At 42.1% G+C, this 19,639-nt stretch overlaps 1 protein-coding gene across 1 annotated transcript in view; it reads left to right on the top strand.

Annotated features, from left to right (window-relative positions):
- The window catches only part of CLEC3A (C-type lectin domain family 3 member A), a 144,408-nt gene that overhangs the window by 13,213 nt on the left and 111,556 nt on the right, over positions 1–19,639 (top strand). Inside the window, exon 2 of the mRNA XM_069652878.1 lies at positions 11,377–11,460. Within this exon, the coding sequence (XP_069508979.1) occupies positions 11,377–11,460 (84 nt within the window). The remainder of the gene's footprint in view (positions 1–11,376; positions 11,461–19,639) is intronic.

Raw genomic sequence — 19,639 nt, 5'->3', positions numbered from 1 at the left:
ATCAGCTGGACTCTCCTCAAACTGCATCCCCCAATCAGCTCGTGACTGTTGGGAGAATGTGTGTTACTGGATGGTGGCCAATTGGCTCCAATTAAAGAGGAACAAGACAGAGGTACTAGTGTTTGGGCCCGAGGGAAGGGATCACCTCTGGAACTTGCAATATTGGCCCGAATCTCTCGGCCCTTGTCCTGTGCCCTGTGCTTCATTCAAGAGTCTGGGTGTAAAACTCCTTCCTAACAAATCACGAGAAGCCTAGATTTCTACCATTTGTGGGGCCCCCTTTGGAAAACTGAAAGCTCTGAGGAAAATTCTTCCCTTGCTTCCCTCGGAAAACCGCATTATTGGCTGCCGGTGGTAGCACAGATCGAGTTTAAGATTTTGTGTATTGTCCACTGAGCCCTTCACAATGCTGGTCCTCAGTATTTGAGAAAGAAATTGGAATGGAACTGTCTTCTGAAGATTCCTATATTCCACTGTAAGCGTCTTGGTGGCCGTTCCTTTTCAGTATTGGCCCCCAGTCTGTGGAATGCTCTTCTGTTATATCTGAGAGATCTGGTTGACTACTTTCCTTTCAGGAACGCACTAAAGACTAATCTATTCAGCTCTCTTTCTGTTTTTTAGTTCTTTGAGGCTTTGTTTCTGTGAGCTGCTTTCTCCTTCCCAGCGCCTAGATGCCTCCGGGCCATAGTTTCCGCTTTATGCATCCTATAATTATTATTTTATGATCCTCCACATCCTTCATGATCTGCATATTGCTATATTACTATTCAATCAATTGGGGTCCATGCTTCCACAGCATGGCTATCTACCATGGACAGAGTATTTGGTTAACAAAATCCAAAGGCAAAATTCAAGTGGCCTACATACTCGTGCAGTTTGTATGGAAACTGAGTTGGGATCACAGAAGCAGAAACCTGTATAAAAACCTAACAGGATGGATTATACAGACAGGTAGTGTCACTGAAAACCTGTTTAAATAAAAATATCTCTGAAAGACATATGTAAATAGTAAAGACTTTCCTAACAACCGAAGAAAAAACTCCAGACTTGATGTCATCTGCATTAAACTGTGCTTTTATCACACATTCAATGCTCGAGCACCTTCAGCGATCAACTAGAGATAAGGTGACTCTCTAATAAAGATTCATCTGTAGTGCAGTCTGTCGGTCTACAGATGCATTTCCCCATGTGGTATGGTTAGTCAACTTTGCCTATAGCTCAAAGAATGCTGGTGACCTCAGGAGAAGTTATTTTCTGCAATGCTTGAAGAAGTTCTGACCATGATGCAAACATTATAAGGATTTATCCAAAATCTGAGTTTCCAAAGCAAACATTTTTTGCTTTCACCTACAGGAACAACACATAGACAGATTTGCACCATACTTGTATTATTATTATTATCATTATTATTATTATTATTATTATTATTATTATTATTATTATTATTAGGGTATTTACTGAGTGTGGACCTAGCTTCAGGAAGAAACCGAGTACTTTACAATCATAGTAGTAAGAATGTGGTGAGGGAAGCAGAGCAACAAGGGAGGGAGGTACTAGCAGGGGAAGGGGAGGATGGGCGATTTGGCAGGGATTTAGAAGAAACCACAGGTGCATGCAGTGGGGATTAGATCACAGAGTCTCATGTAGGGTGGGGAGTGGAGAGTGTGTGTGGACCTAGGAGGGTTTTGTGCTTCTCAGTGACTTGTAGAGGTGAGGGGGGGGAGTCTGATGTTGATGGGCAAGGGGTCCCAGATTCTTGGGCATGGACATAGGAGGCCTGTCTTCTGATTGATTCTTTCCTTCCAATGTAGAGTTCAAGTCTGCACATATACATACTTCTGGTGTATGGCAGGCCTCCAGAGATGCTGAGTTTCTCAGTGACATAGCTCGGGCACTTCATGGTTATAGCCTTGTAGATGATGCAGCAGGATTTGAAGATGATACAACTTGCAGTGCGATCCAGTGCAGTTCTATGAGGGCTGGGTGGTGTGGATGAATTTGTGGAGTACTTTGATGAGTCATAATGCAGCATGCAGGACACATCTCAGGGGTGCCAAGGTAGGCACTGGCATGAAAGGGTAGCTAATGATCTACTTTCTAATCTTAGGTAAATCTGGTAAAAATATCACCATTGTTGTCTTAAGTTCATTGAAATGTGGAAATAAATCCACTTACATATATGCTGAGCTTGCAGTTCTTTTTGCGGTCCCACGTTGCAGTTTATGATGCCTGGATTGTTCATTTCACCATCCAAAAAAGGATGTATTGGGGTCCGTGGGGCATATCCAAATTCAAGCATCTCACAAAGTGGCCACTATGCATGCCTTCATGCAATGCCTATTGGCCACATAGGTTGGCAGTGGAGTGTCTTTCGCATGACCAATGGCCACAGGTTATGAACACAGCCTTGCTCATAGGACTCAATAGATGGTAGGAGGTGTCTGGAACATGAGTGAAAGCCATTCCTCCTGCAAAGTAGCCAATACAGCCATTCCCAGTGGATAAACTGGGGTACTTTGAGGACCTGAGGGCATGGTGAAAAGTGCCCATCTTTCCATGCTGTAATATCATGTCCAATGGGAAATGTATGTATTTATTCCAAGTATGCATTTTATTTACAAAGCTAATACAGTGCTTTCATCCAAAGCGCTGAACATGATTACATCAGTACTAACAAAATGAGAGTGAGTCATACAGTAAAACATTGTGAAAAGCTTGCGATAAAACAGAAAGTTTAGGGAGATAAAGACTGAAGTGAGATTTAAGACGTTTCTTGAAAAGATAAAACTAAGGTAAAGAACAAAGATCCAGGGGGAGCAGATTGCAGAGTTTAGGGGCTAAGAGTTGGAAGGATTGGAACCATGAAGGCACACAAGGGGGACAAGGATCAGACAGAAGAAATTGGGAGGCAGAGCAAAGATCAAGTGAAGGGGGATACAAAGAGAGGGACCTATGCATGAATGCGCTTGAAGATGAGGCTTATGGCCTGGAATTCACACCTTTGTTTCACGGCGAGCCAAGAGAAGATGCAGCAGAGACAAGGTAATGTTAGAAGCAGTGGGAAGGCAGAAGAGGATTCTAACTAAGGAATCAAGAATAAAACGGAGTGGAAGATTGTCACAATTATGAAAGCAGACACCTAGAGAATAACAGTAATTATCCGTATCCTGGTGGAGGTAAAGGTCAGAAGATGGCAAATGTTCCTAATAGTAGATATGAAATGGACAGGAGTGAGCAACAGTGGCAATTGCAGGCTTGACAGAGAGAGCGGAGTCAAAAATAAAACCAAGATTGTGCCCCTGGATGGCTAACAGAAAGCTGAAGGGGGTCATGATATGGTGATGGGGGTGGGGTAATAGAAGCAGAGGCAGGAAACAATTTCAGCTTTGTGGTGATTTAAACAAAGGAACCAGGAAGGCATGCAGGAGTAGATGGATGAAAGGTCAGGAAGAGAGTTGCTCATGGGCTGAATCAGTGAATGAATGGCCGGGAATATATCATTGTGGTTGGCATATTAGTGTACATGAAACCATAGTCAAGAATAAGTGTATCCAGAGAGTGTGTAGAGGGAAAGTAAACCAGGGTCGAGGACAAAACCCTGAGGGACAGCAAAGTGAAGGGGATGAGAAAGAGAGGAAGATTCTTTCCAGGAGACAATGAAGGAGCGATTAGATAAGTGAGGAGCAAAACACTGAAGGGCTGTGTCAGGAAATGTAAGAGAAGAGACTGCAGAAAGGAGATTAGGGTGAGAGTGGTGCTAAGGTTAAGTTAGACAGGGATGGTTGAGAGCTTGAGATGACAAGCATGTATGTTGGTCCATAGCTCTAAAAGGCTCCTCGACATTCCCTTTATGCTATAAAAACATTTTTAAATTCAATGTAACCACTTGTGTAAAGGAACATTATGGTTGCATCTCATACTTCCTAAAACAATAATAACTTGGACACCACCATGCACTGCTCATGGTGCCACATTGCATGTGCCAAGATTCCTTACAATTTACGAGGACTGTGACAAAATGAACGTTGCTTTGCAGTAGCACATGGGTGAGTAGTGGCTAAACTGCTTATTCAGCCCTTACAGTAATACAAAGGAACAGTGTTCCCAGTCATAAAGGTGAAACAGGCACAGTCAAGAGATATATCTCCTTCCCCTTTTGTGCTAACTATTAAGAGGGTGTGAACATAATGAAAGTTGCAAACAAAACAGCATTGTTAAAATACTCCAAAACAAAGGAATGTAAATCAAGGTTCTGTACAAATGTATACATACTTTAAATAAACACACCAAAATACAAAATAACTGACTATAAAAGCACAAGCAAAAACCTACCCCGTGGAAGGAACACAGACAATGCAAAATATTAAGCTGAAGAAAATCTGGGTACTGTAGCAGCGGTGAAGAGCAAATAATTGCAACAATGTCACATTAAAAGTATGTCTTTGAAAAAGGTGAAAAATGGTACTTAGCAGCCACTAAGGTCCCAAAAACAGATAGCGTTTCAGAGCTCTGTGTGTGGGTCAAATGCTATGAGTCACAGTGATCCAGGTGGTGAGTCTTTGTCGAGTCACGTTTGATGTGAAACTCTATGCAGATTGGCGTGGTGGAAGAATCGAGCAGTTCAAAGAGTCCACCAGGTTAGGTTCAAAGGTCGAGCTGGTTCGATATGTTGATTAGCGCTGGGTGGAATTGAGAAGTGACATGATGCTTCCAGCATTCCAAGTTGAGGTCTCGGTCAGTCTGATATGACGGTCTTGGTGGTTTTAGGTCGAGGTACTTTTCCCAGACTCATTGGTTCAAAGACTTACAGAGCGTTGAGCTTCTTGTTGGAGCCAGATTCAGATATGTGTGCTTCTGGCATGATGCAGTGGTGAACTGGTTCAATGCAGCAACATAGTGGTTTGAAGTTTGGAGAGAGTGACAAAGGCAGCACTGGGTGTCCTGCTTAGAAAGCATTCCGACACAGTTAAGTTGATCTCAAGGTTGGTTCAAAGTGGCAGCGTGCAGGAATCCAGCAGCCTTTTCTTCTTTGGTGCCATCAGTCCTAATATAGGGGCTTAAGGAAAAGATAGGTCAATTTCCTCTTCACTCTCAGCTTGAGGAAGCTGGCTGGCACCTGCAAGAGTCCTTTCACACCAGTCAGAAGCCTGAGTACCATTGCAGTTCTTAATTGAACAGCAGTCACCCCCAATGTTCCCTTGGGCTGCTGAGGGGATAGAGCTTCCGTCTTCCCCTGTGGCAGAGATCTTTTGAAAGGGCTACTCACCCAAAAAGGTCCAAATAGTTTGTTCTGTTCTTCTTCATATTCGAAAATGAATCAAGCGATGAGTGGGAGACGTTTTCCTTATGAAGGTGAAAGGCCACATGGGATTGGACAAAAAAAAGCCAGCTTTAAGGGGTCCAATCCCTATCACTGTGACCAGTGACCCTTGAATTTGGTCATTATATCCAGAGTCCTTTCTCCTGCAAGAACTGAAAGAGACAGGAAGGTGAAATCAAGATGATGAAACCATTCTCTATCATTTCTGACTATTCTACTACTGCCCCCATCCCAGGCCTTCAACTTCAAATTCCCTCTAGCATGCCACACCATGCTGTGAGGCTGGCTGTAGTTATAGGAATATCTCTTTGAAGCTTGGTCCACAGGAGCTCTCCTGCTAAGTGTTCCCTGGGCTAGAGAGGGGCGTTACCCAACGTGCTAGTGGATCAAAATAAGCTGCTTTTCTGCCTATTGTCTTGTCAAGACAGGCGGTCCAGTCAGAATCCAGACAGCCTTTGCATAGATGGCATGGGCTCACATGGTTTACCTGAGTATGTGTGCACCAGCAGTCACTACACCAACCAGGTATGGCTAATTCATCAAGATTATACTGATAGCAGATGGATAGATACACAAATATCATGTTTTTGAATCACAGGTGTAGGAATTAAATAAAACCTCTGTCTGTAGAGAAAACGGACCGCATTGCGAGGACGGCCGGAATCCACCAGTGCAACCGGCGGGTTGCCGCTATCCTCGTAACGCCGAATTCGGCGCCTGACTTCCTGTTGCCACCAGGACATTACAATGCTGCTTTCTGGGGCCATTGCACCTGGCAGGCCAGACCTGCTGGCACAACGGCCCTGGCAGGCAGAGTTGCAGTTTGCCAGTCCGAAAAGGGTGCCGGTAAGTTGCAACCGTCACCCTTATTTCCAGACCGCAAACTCAGAATGAGGCCCAACGTGCCACTGCAGCTATCAAACAGGGTACATGTGAACTCTGAGCCTGGTCTTTACCACACAAGTTCAGGTGCTGCAGATCAGGAGACTGGTGTAGCAGGGCACAAGGGCACACTTTGCTTTTGGCATGGAGATTTATGAAATGGTATCTGATAAGCAGACCAGCCTTTCTGAGATGAAATACCAACTTAATTTTATTATTCAATATAAATTGTAAAAAGCCAGGTATTTCATACCCTCGCCAGATAGCAGTCCATCACAGGGACAAAAAAAGGTTTAGGACAATCCTGATAGCTTAGAATGATTGTGTTAATGTTTTATTTGATCTGAAACCCAATAAAAAAAAATAACACATGGTCTGTAAATATTGTGTTTACGAGCTGATTTGTTGGTGACAGAATTATGACTGCTTTAGCAACCACAGATATGCTCAAAATTGTTCTTGTTTTCCATTAATAAAGTCATCATTCCAATAAAGATTGGTTAGAAAAACACTTATAGTACTCTGATTCAAAATCGTATGGCTAGCCTTCTATACTAAAATTGTTATGAATCAATCACATTTATTTTGAATATCATTCCTCAATTGTCAAAATGTTCATATTCATCTATTCAAACATATGACAAAAATAATATAAAGCATTCCTTATATGTACATCAGATGACAAACAAATACTTCAAATGTGATTATTACATGTGTCAAGACATGAAGTGTACTACAAACATAACATGGAATGAAAGTCAAAAAGAGCATCACAGACCAAATATTTCATGATAAATTCACCATGTAAAAATGTTTCGAAATCTAAGTACATATTTTATTTCAAACATGTATACAATATGGTCAATTGTTCCATATACACCAATTTTTTTAAAAAATAAACTCTATCTATAGTCTCAAAAATAACCTTGCAGATGTTCAAAACATATTTTGGTGTATTGTGATTTCAGCAACTTCCTCAGGACCAAAAATATAGAATGCCATTTGTAGGACTCCCTATTTGAACAAATAAACATACACCAATTTACTATATGGAACAATCAAACATTTGCCAAAAACAAGACAAACATCAAAATGCAATAAAAATGCAAAAAATGAATAACATGCATACCGTTTATTATGTTTACAAATCTTACGCATGGAGAGAGGAACACATCTACTGGTGAACTCACCAATATAAGGTATGCTTCTGCCTTGTGTCACATATTCAATTTACATTACTGAGGCAAAAAGAAATCAAGATGATGGATTACATTCTTATGAGTTGAATCTTCAGTGAATTTGCTATGAAGACAATGCAGTCACCGATACCGCGTATTATCTAACCATAGTGAGGCAGGGTCCTTTCCATCATTGCTCTCATGTACTGGAATTTGTTCCATTCTATAAATCAAAGTAGCATGACTAGATCAGATCTAATGTGCATCAGCGATGCCTTAAGACTGTCATTTTACTAACCAATAAGTGCATGGAGTGCCAGTGTAGCATTCACCAAACTTGGAAAGCAATGTTCCTAAAACGCGGCGCTTACCACAGATTGCAAATGTGGGTGAAAGATTTGATTTGAAATTCCTCTTGACCATTTTGTTTTATTTAAAAGATCTTGTTGTGGACAATTGCATTTTGTACTTCTCCTGACACTTCTATAGGTACCGTTTCAGTTGTGATGTTTCCTAGATCACGTAGCACTGCACAACCCCTCACCTCTGCGTCTGTACACCTACAGACAGGGCCCTGCTAGGTCCCCTCTTTCCATTCCACCTTGTCCTCCTGTCTTTGCTATTTGCTGCCACCTCTTTCCTGCTGTTACCATGTTGGTGCTGCAAAAGACTCTTTAGAAGTAGTGAAATGCACACCCACACGTGCAATTTATTTGGCATGTCTGCTGGCGATAAAGAGAAGCTGTTTCTTATTCTGGTTTGCCCATTTAGACATCCATTATTTTTTTTGTAAAACAAATAGAATTTAAAGCAGAAATACATAGTGAGTTTCCACTTTTGTTGTAGGAACATACTAACAGGCAAAAAGGCAACGGTTGATTTAATGAAAGGCATACATGTGACTCAGGGTTTGCTCAATGACGCACTGACTCATTTGTGATGTACTTATTAATCTATTTAGACGTTTTATATTGAGCAGTATTAGAATTAAAGGCTGCTTTTGGTGTATGATAGAACCTTCATGTCTGTGATTACGTCCTACAGTACCATATGGTAACTATGCCAGGCATATGATGGCTCTACTGGGGTATTTGAGGATACATTTGACAAATGCTAGCTGTATCAACCTGTCTTTGCTCAAGATGTTGCATCTTTCTCAAGATGTTGCAAAGATTCATTTAAGCAAATGGGACGACACCATGGGGGGCAGGCTTATATCATAAGGGGTTGAGTGGTATAGCAAAGCGTAAAAAACAAGTAGTAAAGCGGTCAATGCCATGCCTTATTTTACAAATCGACTTTTTGCTGGTTGAGAAGGAGATGGGAGGGAAAATACGTTTCCTTCTTGTATTTGCCCTTTTGCCTGCAAAACTCTCAATTTGATGCCAGCATGAGATTTTCATGCTGACATTAAACTAATGGACTCCTATACAATCTGCCTGTGTTTAGCACCTGCTAAATGCAGGCATCCATTGCAAATGCTATCTGCACTACTTAATTTGCAAGTGGCTTTTACATTTTTCACAGCACAGAGATTAAAAGGAGAGAATAAAGCTGATTTCCTGTGTATTTACTGTTTCCTTTTGAACTCCATTTTCTCTAAGTTGAAATTTGCAAACAGGGGACCCAAGAGCAGTAAATGCTTACTTTAGTGGTCCTGTGCATACAATGTATCTTTTTAATAAAATTACACTCTATTCATTTCTCGTCCTCCCTCTCTTAATATTGTTCTTCATCAGAGAGGAAGCTGAGCCTTAAAGCCAAAAAATGCATCCATTTTTATAGGCAATGAATGAGATGGTGATGCGTACCCGATCCACACCCTAAGGTTGCTTAATCAAGGGGTGGTACCAGAAATCGTGAGATGCTGTTACACAGGGTTTTAAATAGGTGACTCTATTAGTAAAAGTGAGAATTATAAGATGCTACCATTACTAGAATGTACGGTCAGATTTACAGCACTGGGAGGGGCAGAAACAGGCTGAAAGAGATGCTGGGTCCCATTACAAGTTGTGCGGAATGTGTTTAATGGCGCCGGTAATGGTGCCAGCGCCGTTAAACGCATTCGGCACTATTACGAGGTTCCCTTGCGGGACCCGATGTGCACGTCTGGTTTATCCAGACGTCCATAGCGGGTCCCACGAGGGAACCAGGGGGCTAACAACAGGCCCTCTTGTAATGGGCCCGTTGTTAGCTCCCTCCCCATTCCCATTGAGCCCTATGGGGGCTTCAATGGGAATGGGGAAGTTCCGGGTCCGGGTTCCCTGAATGGGGAAATACCGGGCCCTCCATACTAGGAATGGCTCAGTATTTCCCCATTCAGGGAACCCGGACACGGTTTTGGAGGCAGCCATGGCGCCAATAGCGCCATGGCTACCTCCAAAGTCCTAATGAGGGGCGCTGTCTGTTGATTCCTCCTTGCCCAGTGTAGCAGGGCTAGGATCAATCACTTCAGTGGAGGTTTCCTCACTCATCAAATGATAGCAGACAATGCAAGCAGAATTATACAAGGCCCAGAGAGCAAGAATGAAGCCTTTAAGACCCAAGACATACCCAAAGCGTACACTACCAGTGAAGGAGTTCAGTCGAGACCAACATTACAGTGAAAAACATTGACAGTGAGTAGTGGTACATTCGACTGAACAGAAGAGCAGTGGACAAGCGACTGAAGGTCCTTAAAGAACAGAGGAAAAGCACTGTAGAAAGCTTACAGGTTCGGCATACATCCCGATCATCAGGCGATTTACATTCTAGCGCATGACGATTGAGAATGCACTTCACTTTTGGTGAAACATGGCATAGGGCACAATGTTATGACAGTCGGAGACCAATGGTTCTGTTGGTGGAGGCAGTTGCACAACAGCATGTCTGGATTAGGTGAATTTTATGTTTGGGAGCATGGGCTTTGAAAGACACCATGTGCTTGCCTCCAGAGGGGCAGGGACAAGGTGCTCATTTTCAATGATCTGGAGTGTTAAACCAAGGAGCAAAACCAAGGAGCAAAGCTTTTAGGCCTTTGTTTACTGCTCCGGCCAATTTCAAAATGCTCTTTTTCTTCCTCGCCCTTCCCTCTCCATTAGCAAAACCTCTTTGTTTTACGCTTGCCTGGAATTCACCCACATATAGCATATCCACTATAAGGGAGCGATTTCATTTGGGGTATAGTGGTAGACCAAGGCACACCAAGGCACACAAGCAAGCAGTAATTTGGTTTATTCCTCTGCACCCCTTTCAAATACCTTGCAAGTGGAAAAGGAACAAGATAAATCTTTGTGCCGTGTTTTCCTGCTCCATTTTCTAAATGAATGGCTATGGAATCTGCTCCTTTCAGCACCTGCGAAAAACACACAGATTCCTTAGGAATCCATTGGAAATGCTGTTGGCAAAGCATCATTTGCAGGCAGCATTAAAAATTATTTTAAAACGGAGTGTAAAACCAAAAAGTTAAGGGAATTTTGGTTGTTTTCACTCTTCACTTTTAAACTCTATTTTGTAAATGTATACAATGACATGCAGATGACCAACAGCATGCAAGTGTTAACGTTGGCAGCCCATGCATGCAATTTACACTTTAGAGAACATTACCCCTCACTAAATGGCGCCTGCAAGGCCTAACAGGAGGCATTTACATCTCTTGCAGGATACAGGGACCCCACAGCACATCATTGCTAATGTTGGTAGTGTACTGCATGCAATTACATAATTACTGCTCTTGCAACACTCTTTGAGAGCCAATTATAACACATAAGCATATTTACACCAGTTAGACAGGCACGCATTTATGTCAGTCTGAATACAGGACATTTGTCACCCTGTCCTGTCCTCAGAGCGAGACCTAATAGTTCACATGTTCCATGAGCTTTAGGTCACATACTAACCATTGCTCAAAGGTTAAGTGGTGATTTAGGTGTAAGGAAAGGGACCTTGTCATTCAAATTATACATTGTTGTTTTATGTAATAGTGAACATCTATTTTTCATATGTTTTATTTTTTAGAGACAGATGGAGATTTGAAGACTCAGATTGACAAATTATGGCGTGAAGTCAATTCATTGAAAGAAATGCAGGCGTTGCAGACAGGTAAATCTTTATATCAAGTTAATAGCTACCCTCGTAGTAACTTTACAAGAAGAGGCGGTAAGACACCTCAAACAGTGATGTTTGAGGGCCACACACAATCTCAGAACACATACGGATCAGACGTCAGCTATAAAATATTTTTTTCAAAACGTCTCTCAATTTAATGTGATTTTAATTTCCTCCACCCATCTTCATATGTGCCCAACACTTAAGTCAGTCAATGTGAATGTCTTTGTCTGCATTCCAACAAAGTCACATGTGTTTCACAGTAAAGTCATTGGCCCTCATTACAAGTTTGCCAGTCCGGGAACTACGGTACCGGTAAGCTTGCCGGTACTGTAGTTCCTGGGCCGTAAAACTACGAGTTGTGCTCGCGGGTGCATTTTCTGCCCGCCAGGTCGGCAGCGCAGCACCCGTGAGCACAGCATGTCAGATGCACTGGCACCATTTTGAATGGGGTTGGTGCATCCGACCTCCCCATTCCCATGGAGCCATAGGGGGCTCAAATGGTAATGGGGAGCATTCCGTTCCGGTGCCCGCGAATGGGCAATTACTGAGTCTGGCAGGGCCGTAATGACCCGGTAATTGCCCATTCGCTGGCGCCGGAAATTTTCAGAGGTTTTGCAGCAGCCTGCCGGTTTTACCAGCAAGGCTACCGCCAAACACATAATGAGGCCACTTGACTTTTCTTCCTGACTCCTGCACTCAAAAATGTAACTTGTGTTCATCACTCTCAGGGCTTTCACTGTTATTTTCAGTTTCTTCCAAGAATAGCTCAAGTCTCAAAGAAACCAATTACTGTGGTATTCTACTCCTGCACCATAACACAATTCTGCAAAATTAAACTCAAGCCAGTCACTGTGATTTGCTGTTCCAGCAAACAAAACAAGTCAAGCCAGACTTTTTGATTGCTCCTATCTGCTACATTACAAAAGTTGTTGAACACACTCTATCCTACCCCCTGCTTATTATTAAGACAGCCACTGTGATTTGTTGCTTAAACATCCCAAAAAACGGTCATACGTGTTCACCACACTTAAGCCAGTCAGTAAAATGTTCCACTCAACCTACATTATATATGTATCCCACTCTCATTCCAATAACTGTTATTTTCTATTCCTTCTCAAAGAAAAGACATATTTCACACTGGTGTCAGGAGTGGCACCGCCTCCAGTGGATGCCCCAAGAGAGGCAGGGCTAGAGGAAGAGCAGGAGTGTGATCAAAGGAAGCATCCTTCAGGAAAGAAAATGGGATGCTCATGTGTGGGTGGGGGTTATTGAAGAGGAAATGGTATCCACCCATTGGGGGGGGGCGGGAACTGAGGACCAGCAACCCCCGTAGCAGTGGTGAGGAGGGAGCAGGTCTAGTAATTCACAGAGCAAGGATGTTGCATGGGTATGACATCTGCAACACCATTCCAACATTCTTGCAACCATTTTGATTTCCTTATTGGGGCCAATGTCACATGTAACTGTGTCACGCGGCAGACCAATGTTACTCGTGCTGCCTTAATAAGAGGTTGGGTGTGGTGCACAACTGGCAGGCCTGCTTTGGGCTGCACTACCTGGACTATAATGAGGGCCAAACATATTGCCTTTATTGCAGGCAGTCTGATAGCTTGTGCAAGACTAACCATGCAGGGATGGTGGACAAGATGAGAAGGCACTTGAAGATCCAACATCCTTCTCTCCTATAGATCTTTGTGTAGGGGAAGAAATAAGGCAATGCTAGGGAAGGGACTGGCTGCAGAGGGAGGATCCCTACCTGTGAGAGTGGCAGCGGTCAAAGAGAATGCTGGAGAACTTTAGGAAATATTCTGTTGAAGATCTGGAGAATTTAGTGGGTGACCGCCTCTTGTGAAACAGCCTGAGAACTTTAAGAGGAGGCAGCATCCTGTCAGAGGACTCACATTCCTTAAGAGGTGACTGTACCCTATGAGAGAACCTGAGAAACTTAAGAGGTGCCTGTGCCCTGTGAGAGAACCCGAGTGCTTTAGTGGGTGGATCCAACCTGCCAGAGAAACCAAGAACTTGAGTGGGCAGTTTCACATTGTGGAAGATCCCGAGAAGATGTGATAAGTGGTGCTTGTGATCGTGAGACAATACTAAGATTCTGAAACATTACTCACACAAAAGGCAAAAGCATGTGCAAATAAACAACTTATCATTCACTACTACTGTTTTCCAACCACATGCACCACAAACCAACCCCACTACACCTTTTGTTGACTGACATGTAGTGGGTAAAACATTATTGTCATCATTCGAGCTGGTGTTGATGTCATTCCATTTCTTAATCTAGTCAATTAAGTTACTGTTCATTTTCATATATTTCAATTGTGCAACTTACAAAATGTGAGGCTTCTCCTCTGGTGACAGACAATAGCTCCAGCCACACTAAAAACTCTTTAAGACTGCACAATGATGGGTTGGCAGCTTAGAGGTTCAGTAGTAACTTGCAAAAGTGCTGCTGGCCAGATGAACCACATGCTTTACCAAGAATCTACGGGGCCATCACCCTTTCCCATGAAAGTGACAAGTAGACATCACATATATGTGGGACTGATTTTGTCCGCTTTCTGATCCTGTTAATGTTCCTTCTGTAATCAAGATGCCTTAGCCACTAAGGAAGGTGTCCCACAGAATGTCTTCTTCAGAGGCTGCACTGCCCACAAAGCTTTCAACAGATTACAGGGATGTACTGAACGATTATGCCTCCGATGTGATGGAACATAAAGCCGGGGTGTACATTTCTATTAGTACAAATGATGGCTTCACCTAAAAGAACATTTGATCTTATTACGAGACATTTGTAATGCAGAAAAAACAACTTAAGGTGATCCAAAGCCCAGTTTTCTAAAATCTTGCTGACATCCATTATGTAATATGTCTATGTGTTTGTTTGATTCAATACCCTGGTGGTAATAATCAAGCAGCAGTCCCTTCAACATGCTTGCAGGTACTCTTCAGCTAGAGGGAGCCTGTGCTTGTTTACTTTGGTCAGAGCAGTGAATTCCAAGTATAGACTGTGATTGTATATCTTCTGTAAGTCTGACACACACAATCTTATGAAAGTTATAGCACTACTGGCAATCACGCTCTGTTTAGATGAACTTAAGTAGAAATTCAGCTATACATGACATATTTGCCATGTCCACACAGTTGAAGAAACCTTCAAGTCCAAATACAAACTTTCAACTTTAACAGTTGAAAGTTTCATCAGCATTTAACTGTACAGACACAGCAAATGTCCTGTGAAGCTGGATTTGTACTTACATTCAGCTACACAATGTGTGTTTGCTTTGTCTTAAGACTTTAACTCTGAAGACAAACAACATGTTTACAACTTTCATAAAACTGTGCTGTGCCTCCCGTGTCTTATGAAATGTGTAAAACTAAGTATGGGATGTTTTAGTCAGGAGCCAACTAGTTTGGGGGAATCTTTCACCCACCCCAAATCAGGCATGCAAATTAAGTTCATTTATGAACCTGGGAACCAAATTTAACAATATTGATTCCCTAAAGCCTCCCTCCTCTTTTTGGAAAATAAACACACAAGGTTGCACATAAGGTATATTTATTAATGAAATAGAAATAATTAATCTAAATATAAACACACAATACATCCATGAGCGCCCAAAGTCAATGGTTGCTACAATGAAAGTAGGTGTTTTAAAGCAGATGCTTCACCATATCTACATTTGATTTATGCTGAACACACATACACCTTTAGTTGTATGAAGTCTCAGGATAAAGTTGTCACTTTATAGAAATCCAAATTAAGTCCGATCATTCCTGCATATCGAAGTGTCTCCTTTATTGAACATAGATACCTCACCACTTTTTCTATGGGCATGTCAGAATATCTAACAGTATTCTAGAAAACTCAGTTGACAGACTACTTAACATTCTTGCTTGTAAACCATTTGGAAAGAGAACAAGTTTTGTTGAACATATATGTTTGGTAGATATCCTTGAGTGGTGTCTCTATTATATTCTAATGTCCAATCGGCAACTTAAAGGTTGGGAATGAGTAGCAGTAAATAACTCTTTCCCCTTTGTCTTGAGCGGTTCAGCACAAGTTACATAATAACTCTGCGTGGTGATGTAACCAGGGAATTACTTCAATTTCAAGGTGGTTTGACTTGGGACCAGTGTCAAAAAGCTATTTAAATTGCATAGCTGAAGAGGGAGACCCTTGTGTTAAATAACAGGTCTCTGAAGATGCACATTTCATTCTCCTGGCAGATCGGAAGGAGAACACTGCTTCAAACCTATTTGCGGTCTTTTAGAGCATTTTGTGTGGGCTCAATGACATATAGGGTTGTTTATGGGTAGCATCTGTTTTACTCGGGTAGGCCTCACTTCCAGAGAAAAAAACAAAGGTCCATGCAGAGTCCTAAAGTTTATAGTTCAGGGTCAAAGCTTGTGTTTAAACCTTTCTCATGGGACAGTATTCTCCAGTCCTGTAGCTCTTGGTTGGGGGAGGATTTGCAGTTTTAACTTCTAGCCCCGAAATCGCTCACTTCTTTCTCCTTCCCATGGCAAATGTCACCTTAAACAGAGCAACCATGCAGAGACCACTGGGTGGAGGCTCTCCCAAACTCTGGTCTCCAGACTCCTTCCATTCCATGTTTTACTCCACAGCATATCCTTCTGCTAGGCGTGAATGATCACCGTACATGTTGAGCAAGTCAATTGGAAGTTCAATATAAGCAGCACAAAATGCATTGTGCTAAACATTGCATTTAAGATTGTCCACTTTTCTGGACTTCTTTCATTGTGCAGTTTTTGATACTTGTGGGTGCACTACAATTGCTCTAATTTAGTACCTTGGTTTACTATCTATATAACTACGAACATCAGGTTTTCCTGAAGGGATTGCTGTGGAAACAGTCTGTAAGTCTCTCTTGCACACATGTCTCTCATGGTATAACAGTGTGAGTTCTTCTATAAAAATAAAAAAAACATTAACACACTCTTCCCGCTGTTTGATCTTCTTGGGCAGGGAAACACATTTCAAGGGAAACTGCTGTGTCTACTCTATCTGGGAAAATCCAATCATAATATATCTCACCTGTTTTCCCAAACCAGTTATCTGCTGTTTGTCCTTATTTCACTGGCCATTCACTGTACTTGTCTACTGTGCATCTTTCCACTTATGCTCGACTCAAGCATTATATTCCAGTACGCTCCCTAAGATCTGAGAATCAACTCAAACTTGTTCACTCTCGCTTCAGACTCGTGTCCGCGGGTGGCCTGAGCGTTGATGTGCACGGCTCTAATGCCTGGAATTCCCTTCCGCTGACTTTTCGATACATTTCTTCGACTTTGATTTTTTAAAAAGGAACTTAAGAAAATGTTGTTCAATTAGTCTCCTGATTAGTTGCCCTCTGCCACTTCCCCTGACATTTCGATCCATTCTGACTTAATCCTTCACAATGTTGTCTCTTCCTGTTTTGTTTCGTGTTTTTTGTGTGCGCCCTGAGGCAAGTGGGCATCTGGCGCACTGTATAGGAATTCTAATAAAATAAATAAATAAATATATCCTGAAAATAAAAATCTTTAGCAGAATACTGCATTGGATTCGTTTTATGCTTCGGTGATGGCATCCTTACTTCTACATAAGTGTCGTCTTTAGCTTTTAAACTGTTTCCATAGTGGAAGTGGATATAGCCTATTCGAATCTGGGACTGTCTTAAGAAGAATCTCCCTCTCCCAGTCTTTACTGACCCCTTCTGGCATGGCAGTACATAAAATGGGCACTTGCCCAACGCACACTCTTTTTCATTTTGTATAACCCAGAGATCATATGCAATAACACACTTCCAAAAAGGGCATCGACAAGGTGCACTTTAACAGGGGAATGTGGGTCTACTCTTTCTCCAGGGCCAGCTCTGGATTCACACCAAGGTTTCATGTTGCTGAGTGGCATTTTTTCCATCTGTCTAGACAACATTCTTGACATAAATGTTTTAAAATGCATTTCCTTTCCAGATTGTCAGGGTAGCAAAAGCAATATAATGACACTAAACATGAGACACATCAAGATTGGTGTCAAGGTCTACAGCAATGTCCGGGAGTTCTGTTGCATGGCGGTGTACTGAATCTGTCCAGGTTGGTATATCTCTTCAGTGAACGGCTGTAAAAGCCGTCAGCAGTAATTTTTGAGGGCCCACCATCATTCGTCCTCTTCCTCTGTAAACCCAGTTCCTAAACTGGAAGACGTGTCAGGGAGTAATTGGGCTTCAGGCAAGGCTTCTGGAAACTGATGTTTGATATAATTAACAGTTTTCAGTAAACCTTTATAATATTAAAGTACTGCATTGTGCGCCAACCACCACATGCCCAAATTTAAAAGCAAATAGAGTGGTCTAACAGTGAGTATTTATTACGGTCTTGGTCCTGTGACTCGACCTGCGGTTCCCTTCAAGTTCATTATAGCAAGTGGGAGTGGCTGTCCAGCTGAAGCCAGTTTCCACAGATATCTTAACAAACTTTTCTTTGAGGGTGGGTGATAATGATCCATGTGCCCTTAGATTGGATCTTCTCTTTATATTTAGTATTTTGCAAAGCTCCTGCCTCAGGTTTTCCTTGATGTGGGTCACTATTGGTGCTCACTGGTACCCCAAACCTGAGTACAAAATATTGTTTTAAGACCTTGAGTGTCTGCCTTACAAGTTGGATACACCTTTACCCATTTACAGATCACATTTGCTATAAGCAGTCCATAGCCCATATGTGCCACTTTCAGCATTTTCATAAAATCACACTGGATCTGGTCAAATGGTTTACATGGCATTGGGTATGCCCCTCTCTGTACATTCGTTTTCGTTCCTATATTTTTGTGTGGGGACATCAGGCACCTTTGAATAAACTGTTCAGCAATTTCTGCAAACATTGGGACATACAATTCCCTTTTCATCCTGTTTACGATCCCCCCCTTCAACAGGTGTGTTACGCCATGCAGTATTCAGGCAAAACAACACTTTTGGGAACCACTAAATGAAGACGGCACAGCAAATAATCAGCAAGGGAATGACCTGCCTTTCTCCATGCATTCTTAACTATATCTGGCACTTGCTCTGTCAATGCTAACAATTCTTTGAGTGTTTCAAATGGTAGTTGTTCTGAAGGCATTTGCCTCTGAAGCATCACTTTCGCTGCTAGGGGAAAGGGAAGTCCCCCTCGCAGTTTGGTTAGCGAGTGTGTTCACTTTGCTGGTGTCCTCGCATAGTGCTTGATGTGCGTAGCACTTTACAAATGATATTTGCTTTGGGAGACATACACATTCTAGGAATAAAGCAATATATTTTGCATTTTTAATGGGGCTTCCTGCTGCAGTTAAATAACCTCACTTCTTCCAAAAACGACATCAAATGCGTACTGTCCTCTATTTATGTGATTTCCATCAATGTAGGGTGTACACAATGAATGTGCAGATTTTAGCTCACACAGCTTCCATCTACACAAGTCTCCTCATCTATGTTTTCAAATGAGGTGTAGTGTACATCTGCTCGACGTTTCCTAATAACACCTGTGGCAGCAATACATGTGTGGGGCATGGCAACAGGACACAGTGTTTAATATTGGACATTGTGTACGAGAAATGTTTGCATAATTCAGCAGTACTGGTTTGTCATATAGCATTAATCGGGATTAAGACAGGTGTTGTGTTTTCCTCTGTATTGCATGGTAGTCGCAGTAAGGGGCACCACTGCTATGAGGGGCGTCCTTAATGGTATATTTTCTAAACTGGTGTACGTTTGTAAGACATGTTATTACATGTTCTATGTTATGTGTTGTTTAATAAATTAAATTGATTTCAGGATTAATTATTTTGTAGTCACTGTCCTGCGTGCCTCTCCCTCAATATGTTTGAAGAAACTCCATATTGAAGTATATAATATTGATTTTTTTTTTTGTTCCTGCTGTTATTTTTAACGTCATTTGAACGTCAGAGTGCAAAAGGGTGGTGTACAAGCATGTATGCTATCTTTTTACATTCCTGCTTGCCACTCCGCCATACAAATGAGGAAAACGTGTCGGCAGGGACCTGTCAATGCTTGAGTCTAAACATAACAGGTCCCCACTGCCAAACTATGAGCCCCAATGTCTCATAGATTGAGGACCTAGATTAGGAGAAAACAATTATTGGACAAGCATTCCTCTCTTTGGT

Source organism: Ambystoma mexicanum, chromosome 1p (assembly GCF_040938575.1).
Source record: "Ambystoma mexicanum isolate Mex_15411 chromosome 1p, UKY_AmexF1_1, whole genome shotgun sequence".
Taxonomy (NCBI): Eukaryota; Metazoa; Chordata; class Amphibia; order Caudata; family Ambystomatidae; genus Ambystoma; species Ambystoma mexicanum.
The sequence above is the reverse complement of the archived record's forward strand: the minus strand, read 5'-3'. Positions and strand labels throughout refer to the sequence as shown.